This window comes from Poecilia latipinna, unplaced genomic scaffold (assembly GCF_001443285.1).
Source record: "Poecilia latipinna isolate Pla-1442-1.1 unplaced genomic scaffold, P_latipinna-1.0 Scaffold3039, whole genome shotgun sequence".
NCBI classification, from domain to species: Eukaryota; Metazoa; Chordata; class Actinopteri; order Cyprinodontiformes; family Poeciliidae; genus Poecilia; species Poecilia latipinna.
The window spans coordinates 27,072-38,161 of record NW_015115655.1 but is presented as its reverse complement, the minus strand read 5'-3'; the positions used below and the strand labels follow the sequence as shown (position 1 = coordinate 38,161).

Sequence of the window (11,090 nt, the reverse complement as noted above, 5' to 3'; positions counted from 1 at the left end):
GCCTTCGAGGCACAGCTCCTCCTTTGAGTTACAGTTTCCAAGATTCCAAACTTCTGTATTACAGTGCACACAAATCCACTCAGTTCATTCAGACTAGCCAGCAGCAATTAGCAAACAGCTTGTGGAACTACGCATCTTGCAAAGATCACTGTACTAGGCTACCTCTCAGTGAAACACTGGTGAAAACGTTGCAAAAAGGGTTACGCCTTTTTATCTCTGATTAAAGGTGTCCTTGCACAGCCCTTCGGTTCAGATAGGTGATCATGTTTTTGGCTGATTTGGTCATTTGTACCATACACTCTATTTTAAATTATGGTTAAACACAGGCTTGGTGAGATGTTTTAAACTCCTCCACAGATTGGCGTAGTTTTTGATTTAACAGTGTTCACAGTGCAGTTGCATTTACACTTTAAAAGTCATAGTATCATGAACATATATTGGTTTACTTTGTATGTTTTCCTCTTTTTTAGTCACGACTGATTTGGGTGGAAACGTCACCCTGCCCTGCAAGCTTCCGGCCGAGGAAAGCTTTTTCTTTGGAAGTCTGAAAGTCACATGGATCAAAGTGGGAGAAGACCAATCCCAAAATGAGGATGTGCTTGTATACATGGGTTTACTACACAAGAGGACTTATGGAAACTTCGAAAACCGTGCCTTTTTGTCAGACATAGAAAATGGTGACGCCTCCTTGATGTTAATTGACGTCTCTATGGATGACATGGGAAGGTACCGCTGTGAGGTCATGGATGGGATGGAAGACATCATACAAGATGTAATCTTAGAGGTTAAAAATGGTCTCACTGAAGGTAAGTATTGTTTTAGCAACACACTAATTCACTTAATCACCAGTAAATAAATGGCTATTCTGTTTATGATTTATAATGCACGACTAGAATCCGGACTTAAATCTGACTGTAGGGTTATGTCTCTTTTCTACACCTTACATTTCCTCTAGGTTTTATATTTAATATAAAACTGGTGTACATGGAAAACAAAAAAAAACAACAAAAAAAATAAAAACAAAGGCAATACACTTAATAAACACTGAAGGTATTGCCTTTGAATTCAAAGCTCCACCGTTTTAAGTTTGAGAAATCGTTTTGAATTATCTCAGACTTGGGATTTTGAGTTCAAAAGTTAGAGGTTCCTGAGCACCACTCACTTTCAACATGGCTGTCTAAAGCATAAACAAAAATTATATCTGCAGTAACTTCCCCAAGGCTTCTTCCCGTCTTTCATTAAATCAGAGGTGCACATACTGCAGCCTCTACAACTGAACATATTGGTGTAACTTTTATGTATGCATTTTTATGCATAAGATGCAGAGTCATACATTTTCCAATTTACATTTTCAATAGCATTATCATTCCAAGCAAAATAATGAGTAAACCCAATGCAACTCTTGATGTTTCAATTTCAACTCCAAGTTTCTGATTTGCAACTGTAAACTCAAAATCCATTCTGTCTGCACTGCACATAAAAAAAGTAAAGGTAAAAATCAAATACACTTCTATCAGAGTATCTATTTTTTAGGATATTTCTACAAAGTTTGAAGACATAAAATAAAGAAATACAGTGTAACTGGTTTATGTCATCTGTCAGAGTAAGTCTGGCAAGTGGCCACCACATTCTAACCAAATCCCACTGGCTAACCAGCTTCCAATTGGAACATGGTTTTGTGCAACGTAACGTTATTCTCAGATTTAACTCCAACCTCACAAGGACAATGGAACAAAGCAACAGCTAAATGGGGTTTGAAGTCATTCCCAGATTTGAATGAAGACTCCCAAGCCAATTTAAACATAGGACCGCTAACGTAGAGGAACTGATGTCTTTGTCTTTCCTTGATTGTTTTGGACAATTAAAAACAGACTTTTAGACCAAAATAATATCGAAGCAAAACCCATTTTAAATCAACTTACTATTCTTATACTTTGACCCAGCTGACAAAAGTAATTTAATAAGTATACCTCCAGTGTGTGATGAAGCATGCTAATATTGGTCAAAATAGCCAATCTCATATTTCCCTCAGTAGTATTGTCACTGTGTTGGACGTACAATTACCTCCAACAATATAGTTGAGGGTTAGAAGAACCAATCCACTCCAAAAAAAAACAGCAAATCAGCATTATATAGATGACAATGGTAGGGTTTCATAGTATTGGAGGAACCGTGTGGAAACCCATCTTGACATTTTTGAAAGAAATGTTTAAATATTTTGTTGCTTGTTCTTTTTTAACTTCATACAAATAAATTATATTTTGAGGTTTGTACCAGATTGATCAACTGCTGGACATTAATCTCGAGTGTCCTAAACTATTGCAAATTACTACTTAATCAGCTTTTAAGCATGCATGTTTGAAAGAAATTGGTTCTAAAGTGATAAGATGTCTGACATTCCCTCTTTCTAACTTGACTGAGTCTGCAAATAAATTAGAAATAATCATAAAGATTTAACTCTTTCCAAACAATATGTGTTCTGTTGTTCCAAATACCAAATAACCTAGGGTTTGGATATTCTGCTACAGCATTTTCTATGTCTTTTAGGTGTTGTTTTCCCGTACTCTCCCCATCATGGGCGCTACAACCTGAATTTTGATGATGCTGTGCAGACCTGCGAAAGTCAGGATGCTGTAATTGCCTCGTTTGATCAGCTGCTGGAGGCCTGGAAAGGCGGTCTGGACTGGTGTAATGCTGGTTGGCTGAATGACGGCACAGTACAGTATCCAATCACCAAACCCAGACAACCCTGCGGCGGCGTCAACAGCCGACCTGGTCTCAGAAACTATGGCTTCAGAAACAAGCAGATGAGCCGCTTTGATGTGTTCTGTTTTGCTTCCAAACTCCAAGGTAGGCTATTTTTCTCCATTTTATTTTCAAGTTACACTATAAGCTTTATATATTAAATTTCAGTTCTCATCTTTCCTCTTAAGGCATGCATCTACATTAAAGGAAGTTTTTTTTTGTTCTGCTGTCTCTGCTACCAGGTCGTTTCTATTGGTTGGTCCAGCCAGAAAGGCTGAGCTTTGACGAGGCTGTGCAGGCGTGCCGAGACGACGATGCAGAGATTGGGAAGGTTGGCCAGATGTACGCTGCCTGGAAGCTTGAGGGCTACGATCGCTGTGATGCTGGCTGGTTGGCTGACGGAAGTGTGCGCTACCCTATTTCAAGGCCCCGCAAGAACTGCAGTCCCACAGAGGCTGCAGTGCGCTTTGTTGGATTCCCAGACAAAAAGGTTAAGTCTTATGGTGTCTACTGCTTCAAGGCTGAAAAGTGAGAGAATGTAAAACATGCAGGTAAACCACAGACACCAAAGAGCAGCAACAACAGCCATAAAAAAAATACATTTTAAAGCAGATTAATTTGGATTTTAACTAGTCCAAATTTCTTACCTTTCTGATGCCATAATAGATGTTATGCTAGTGTTAAGCAATTTAAATCAATATGCAATAAACAACAGAACAAAACAAGCAATTAGGGTATATTTTCTGTTTATTTCTATTTGTTCACTCTTCTAAACAGCCTTGACTAAGACTGTTTAGTAAAGAGCAAAATTGAAAATGTATGTCCTCCATAAAATGTGTAATGTTCAAGGTTTGGCTGCAATTATGCTCAAAGAATGTGTGCTGCTTTCAAGTGTGTCTTGAGCAATGCTATTTTTAATTTTGTATAAGCATACATATCAACAAAATAAATTGATTTCAGTGAGATAAACATAAAAAGACTACAGCTGTTGAGCTATTGGTTCACAGATGACTCCAAGAAGGAACCAGTTAGATCCATTGCCAGGTTTGAAGCTGTTTTCTCATATACATTAACATACATGTATTTACAAAACCTCAAAAATGTATCTTTGACCAGAAAAGCTGTGAGCAAGTCAACTGCAAAGAGATTCGATGGATGTTTCTTCTTTTTTATATATATTTTCCGCATTTCAGTTTGATTAGGAAGAAATTACAAATGTCCAGATGTTATAATGTTTAACCTCAATGCATTGTTTCCATTATCTAACATAATGATTTTACCTTTTCTTTTTTTTACATTTGTTCTTTTTTTGATAACTTTACACTGTTTCTTGAAAAGAAATAGTACAAATTCTAGACTTACTTGCAGATTTTTCTTTCCTATTATATTAAGATTTTGCTTTTTCTTACTCATTGTGCAAGAAAAGTGCATATAATCCTCCTCTGATCTGATATAGAAATAAACTTAAAACACCTAACTGTGTGATAAAGGTAGCAATCAGTAGTTATTAAAATGTGTAGTTGTCATTAAGAGAAGTGAAAATGTTTATCTTTTTTTTCTTTTTACTTTTTTTTTATAACTTTGATTACTGAGATATACTTACAGCAGATGTTTATTTGCTCACAATTTGACATACAAAATATGAAGGTATTTTTGTATGACACCATGTACCGTTTCACAATGTTGCAATTAAAAATAAAAACACAACTGTTAAAAATGCTTTTTCCTGGGTTTCCTTGACTGAAAAATATATTTACATGTCTTAAGTTGGAATGCAGAAATTAGATGGTTGTACATGTGATGCACATTTTTATTTGCAAAAGGATTCAGACTTTAAATATTGTCACATTGCAAACACAAAGTCCAATATGAGAGAGAGCAACACAAAGTGGTGTTGAACTGTGAATGGAGGAAAATTGTTCAAATATCACCAATAAAAACACAAAAAGTGGGATAATATTTGTATCTCTCGCCTTTTAGTTTGATAGTTTGATTTGAAAATGTACTACCACCAATTAATTGCTTTCTGAAGTTAATTAGCAGTTAGTAGTGAGTTGTAATGAGAGAAGAAGCCTAAAGGTCCGTGGTCATTCTGGAGAAGCTGCAGCTCAATTTGTAGAACCTGTTAACAACTAACATTCACACAATAAAATGCATTATGGATTCCTGTGATAAAGTCACAAAATCTGAATATGTTGTAGTGTAAAAAGTGTGCCAAATACTACAGACTTTTAAAAAATGTTTTTAAAAAGTGTTTTGAAAAAGTATTTTGAAATTATTTAGAAAATACTTACATCTTTTGTATACATGTAAGATTATTGTCATCTGGTGTGAGAAGACGAGTGAATAATGATGAACTGCAAGAGTGAAACAACATTTTGTTTTTATTTAAATGCGTTCCTTGGTATTGATCAATAAAATGTGTTGCAAGCTTTTCAGCTAGCCTGCTGAAGCAGCACTTCCTAAAATGTAATGATGAATGACAGTATTGACATGTCAGATGAGGTTTTTATCTGTGTTGCATGAGTGCATTTCCTTTCTAAAGAAAAATTGGAAATCTTGATAAACCCCAAAGAGTCTTGCTCAGGTTAAGGAGTGTAAGATTTTCCACTGTGACATCAGCATTTAATGACACCATTACCAGTCTAATACTCTCTCAGGAACATTGGAGAAGTTTTTGATCACAAGTCAAGGCTTGTTGGGTAGCAAACTGAGCTTTTAAAGTGATAAACATCTGTTAACTTATGCACAGTTTGCGTCAACCGGTTAAATGTTAATTCAGCAGTAACAGTGTGCTGTGCCAGAAAAGAAACTGAAAACCTAAAAATTGCTTTGTTTACAAAATTGCTTTGTTTATCTTTATTGAAGATAATGCTTTTCTGTCCCACTGAGGTAATTCTAATTCCTCTCTGTATAGAAAAGATCGTGGATTTGAAACTTCTTCTGAAATACAATTTGATTTAAATTAGACTGAATTGCTCTAAAAAACAAAATAAAAAAAAAACAAAAAAAACTACAGTTTATGTTCAAATAAAAGTTAAATCCCTACGTGCTGTGCAAGCAGAGAAGAAGCCCAATGATTTCAGTCAAATAGCACCACCTGGTGGTGAAACCTCTGCAGGGCCCGCACATATCTAATTCATATTTCAAGAAGGCAGTAAGACACTGTAAAAAAGTGGATACCATCAATGTTAAAACACAATGTAAATGACCAAACTAAATGTCACACATCCATATATTTATTTGGTTCTTTGGTGAGTTAAAGCAGGAAAAACAGTTTAATCTTTTTTAAAATAAAACTAATTCACAAACATCTCATACATTCACATTGTTAAGTAGAAAAAAAAAAAGTTGTTATATAAATATAAAATGATATTATGTGCACAATAGGGCAAAACGCACTTAAACATTCACAGGCAGACCAAATAAAGCAACATTGCTCGAATAGAACTGTTGCAGAGACACAGCCATTCACATGTAAAAGTAGATTTTGTCACTATTTCAGAACAAAAAGTATTGCTTATCGTGCCCTCCATGTCTCTTGGTTCACTGTGGTAGTAAGAGATGCTAAAGGACATATGAACTAATTAAACTGCATAAAATGAGTACATTTCTGTCTTTATTGCATCAGATGTAGACATTGTGAGCATGCCTTGTCTTCTGTTGAACATACACATAAACAGAGCACTGCTGGGACCAGTGACATCAACACATTTTACTTGTCAGTATAAAACACACGAGGAGATAAAAAGCAGCTTGAAAATAAATTATTTGTATCTCTTCCACCGCAACAGCTTTAGTGTTCAAGTCTCTGAGTGTTTCACAAAAATACATTCTCTCAACGGCTGATTTGATGTGCAGCAAAAGCAGTGAAGCACAGTAAAAAAAAAGAAAAAAAAAAGTAAAAGAGAACTTTAAAAGAAAAACATTTTTTATGGTAAAACACAACCAAAACGCATGAGAAAAAAAAAAAAAAAAAAAAAAAAAAAAAAAGATTATTTTGATGTGTTCCAATTAACAACAGAACAGTAATGTAAACATGTCATACCAAAGGATTGTGAGCTGAATAGAAATCCAGGCTGCTTGAGCTACACATGGTGGTTTTTCACTCATTTTGAAATAGACTGACATCAGTTTCTGTCTGTGTTTAAAGGTTTTTGTCAATAGGTACTCAGAGAGGAACCTTTCAAAACTATATCATACAAAAGTCAGGCCAGTAATATTTGAAAGATTCTGCTGATACATACGTGTACATAAATGTTGCTTGTAAGAAGAAAGCAGGGAAAGCTGGTAGTTCGAACCTTTGAAAGCTGCCACCAAATAGATTTTCCCTGGTGAGAAAAAGGCTATTTGTTGTTATTGCCTGTGAAAATACTTTCAAGCAATATTTTTCAAGCCTTTTTAGTCTAAGTCTGTAAAGATAAAAAGTTTTTTTATATTAAAAATAACAAAAAAAAACTTTTGTACTGTACTAATTAATAGCCCTATTTGCAATGTGAGAAAAACTACAACTCATGACATGTAGCGTCTTTGATTAAATTGAGAAAACATATTTATGCGTATGCATTCATGCATTCCAGCATTAAACAGGATGACAAAATTTATTATTTTTATGTGACATCAGCTGTATTTTGTTCTTTCTATATATGCTGGACACTTGCATTAGCTTCAAATAGCACAGTTTATGCATCAGACAGCAACAATGAATGTTTCATATAATTAGTCAACATAAAATATAAAATAAAGAACATAAAAGAATATCAAAGTAGACAGCTCATTGTGCTTCCAGAAGCCAGCTGAAAGAGTTTGTCCTCACTGTGAATGTAGCAGTCTCTCTTGAAACGAATCGTCAGGTAAAATTATTTCAAAGGCACTTTATAAGATATTATTGTCATTGCAAATGCAAGAAACTTGCGGTTTATCCTCTCGGTTTCTGTTGATAAGCTTTTTTTTAAATGCACTTTTTTGTTTTCTGGTCTTCCTTTCTTACAACCATCAAGCAAGTGTTCTTGATTTCTCTTGGAAATCATTGCTTTGTCCTCTTTTGTGCTGTCCTGTCTCTCCTTCCCCTGTTGCGCTGAAGGTGGTGGCGCAAGGACTCATCCTGCCATTTTTTGAAATTATTGATACTGTAGAGAGCGTGGGGTTGATGTCTCCTCATGAAGGACCTCTGGTAGCTCGACGCTGAAAGAGAAAATGTTTGAAATTGTCTGAAAATAAGACAATTTTGAAATCTTGAGCAAAATGTTTCATTTGCAGGAATAACAGTTATACGTACGGCTTATACAGGAGATTTTAGGTGTATCCCACCGTCCATCGCCACGGCAGCGGATGGTTGGAACATGTCTCTGAATGAACCCATTTCGACACTGGTACCTCACCAGGGTGTTGATTTCATACCTCTCACGCTTTCTACCAAAGGTACGTGCATTTTCAACCACAGGGGGCTGGCTGCAGGCCACTGGAAGAACAAAGGGTGACATGACTTCAACAAGGAAACAATCAAGGAAAATAAGTGTATGTAACATATTTTTTAAAATCCTTGCAGCATAAGGATTTAGTCTGTGCAAATAAATGCACATAGGTTATTTACACACTGATGCTTATCAGTCCACTGGTGCATCTCAATAAATTAGTAAATGTTTTAGAGGTGCACCTGTAAAGCTGAAAAGGATCAATGTTTTATTATGTGGGTAGCAAGAAGATTATGTATTAGTTTTTTTGCTTTCTGAAAATCAAACTCAATGACATGATACATTATTGTTTTTGTTTGTTAGCAAGTTGTGTGATATAAAAGGTTTTCTTTCATTACCTGTGCCTTTCTTGCATGTGAAGGTTAGGTGATAGTTGCACGGGACATCGTTCCACTGGCCACCCTCGTGCCAAATCATCACCACACAGTCTTCTCCAGACGAGAAGAAGCTGTCGGGCTGGTTGGGCCTCCAGTTTTCATATTGCTGAAAATTGAACATAGAGTCTCACGTTTAACCTCCCAGGATCTACAAGCCAGTGCTAAAAACTTTGCTCTGTGATTGCACATTTAATCGCAAATGTCATGTAAAAAGTGTGTTCTCCAAAAGAAAGACAGCATGGTGTCTTTATGTCCCTAATGTAAACTTATGAGAAGGAGTAGGCTTGTTTAGTAAAAAACACAGCTTGATACCCACCAAGATTGCAGATATATGATTATAAACAGGCATGCACACTCTTTTCACCAACAAAAACTGTCCTTTCTAAGCAGTAGTGTGTAGCCACTGCAATTTGATCAATGTCCACAAGAGGGGGAAGCTGGATCTCTCTGGGTAAACTCAGTGTTAACTTGAGCCTTCTAGACTTAGCACCGCCAGATTGAAGAAAAGGAAACTAAGAACATCTAAAAAGAACTTTGAGGTTGTTTGCGTTACAAATTTGACACAATGTATATAAAAATAAAAAATAAAAAAATGTTGGACTTACAACCACATATCATCACATTGTGACTTTATCTCCACGGTATGTTTGGCATCCATGTTATTGCACTATACATGTATTTTTGTGAACACTTTTCATCATGTGTACCCCTGGCAACAAAAAGCACTATGTGTGCATATGAGTGTCCATGCAGTATACACACAGCTGTGAAGCTAAGGGCCATTCAGGCTGCAGTTGATACTAACTGTAGTCTTTCAGCATGTCCAAGGTTCAAACACTTTCTTCAAAGCTGTGACGACCCCCCCACCTTTCACACAATCTCTTGCCATCATCCCTCTAGGCTCTGGTGCTCTGTCATTATGGTTAACAAACATACTCTGACTTCCTGCTCTGCTCACCTCAAACCAACAAATGGTTGACCCGTCAACTGCCTGACAAGACTGTATCTCAATTAAAATATTCAAACTACACAACCTGATCTAAACATGCATTCTAAGATATTTCAACAAGTATCTTTTCTGTGCTCTTTCTTAGCATTACCAGATTTGCTCTAAGCTTTTCACCAGTAAGTACAATTTCACAGTTTAAAAATATCCTATTTATTTGGATTCAGTTGAGTTGACCACCCACCTAAACCCTTGGGGTGCTTTGAGACAGTTTTCTTTTTTTTTTTTTTTCAACCTAAAGTTGAGCACAGGTGCTGTCCATCTGTGTGTCTGTTTGGTGGCCCTTCCCCCATGTGACCGCCTGCTTGCTGGGTTCTCTCAGGAGGGAGAAAGGATAAAGAGGAACCATAAAAGTCCACGCCTGCCAGACCCCTTCACACAACCTCATTCACAGCCTCATCACCTCTAAATTGGTCACTGTTTACCCATTAACCCTTAGGCTTTCTTTCAGCTTCCTCTGCACCTCTACTTTTGTGGGATCATCATAGTAGTCCACACTACACTGATGGAGACAGTAACTAGGTTTTATTCTGTAAAGTATCTGGAACTGCAGCAAAAATGCAATATGCTGAATAATTCCCATACAAAAATTAAAATGTCCACTTATTTTTGATCTGTTTCTATAAAGGAAACCCAATTTTAGTATAATACATTGTGTGAATTGCAACTCACAAAATGTAAAACATTACAACATGAATACTTTTGTAACACACTGATTAAGCTGTTTTGTAAAACAGTGCTTTCATGAAAGATAAGCAGCCTTCCTTGCCTGCTTGCCTGGGAAAGCGTTTTCCAATAAGGCAAACGCTTTCCCAGTTTGCCTTATTGGACCAACTGATTTCCACAGAGTGCACTCACACTCGTTATGTGATTTAGAGGTGCCTTACAGCCTAATCTACATCAGGTTTATTACCAGAATAGTCACAGGGGTGTAGGGATAAAAGGTGGAGGAGAGTGAGAGTCACGAGAGGGGAACCAGAGCTCACTTAAAGGAGCAACTCTCCCTAGATCACAGCCTCCGTCATCACTTCCAAATATTTACTCTGCCATGTTTAGGGAGAATGATATATGTCAGAAGGCAGTGTCTTACCACAGGGCTGCCATCAGTCCAGCGGAAGTCGTTGTCAAACATCTTATCATTCAGGCCAACCCACTGGTAATCCTGTCCAAGACCTGCAATTTAGGATGAAAAAACAGCTGATTACAATTTTGTACTTTCTAATTTTCAGAATGTGCAGTTACAAAATGTAAAAAAGAAAATAAAGATATCACAGGCATTTTTAGAGTCCGTTTTATTTCCTGCGCCATATGTTCTTCTACTGTTTGGAGTTTTTTTGTGAACTTATCAAATACCTGCTGTTGTTTCCCTTTTCTCATGAACAGCAAACATTATGAGGAAGTAAAGCATGTTCTTGGACTTATGGACTTTTGAAAAAAAAAAAAAAAAAAAAAAAATATATTAAAATATATATATTTTTTTTTCGGTTG

The 11,090-nt window shown here is 36.4% G+C and overlaps 2 protein-coding genes across 5 annotated transcripts in view; one reads left to right on the top strand and one right to left on the bottom strand.

The window, feature by feature from the left end:
- LOC106939955 (hyaluronan and proteoglycan link protein 1-like) overlaps positions 1-4,464 on the top strand; it is a 14,705-nt gene extending 10,241 nt beyond the window's left edge. For 3 of the 4 annotated variants that reach the window (XM_015022540.1, XM_015022539.1, XM_015022541.1), the window contains 2 exons: positions 2,548-2,850; positions 2,988-4,464. In XM_015022540.1, the coding sequence (XP_014878026.1) occupies positions 2,548-2,850; positions 2,988-3,277 (593 nt within the window). In that variant the 3' untranslated portion in view covers positions 3,278-4,464. Of the gene's footprint in view, positions 1-436; positions 807-2,547; positions 2,851-2,987 lie in introns of those variants that run through there. The other variant, XM_015022542.1, reaches the window with a different exon arrangement.
- Positions 4,465-5,968: 1,504 nt separating this feature from the next.
- vcana (versican a) overlaps positions 5,969-11,090 on the bottom strand; it is a gene marked incomplete at its 5' end in the record, with an annotated part of 29,745 nt that continues 24,623 nt past the window's right edge. Inside the window, 4 exons of the mRNA XM_015022537.1 lie at positions 5,969-7,929; positions 8,024-8,206; positions 8,558-8,702; positions 10,693-10,775. Coding sequence (XP_014878023.1) covers positions 7,772-7,929; positions 8,024-8,206; positions 8,558-8,702; positions 10,693-10,775 — 569 coding nt within the window. The remainder of the gene's footprint in view (positions 7,930-8,023; positions 8,207-8,557; positions 8,703-10,692; positions 10,776-11,090) is intronic.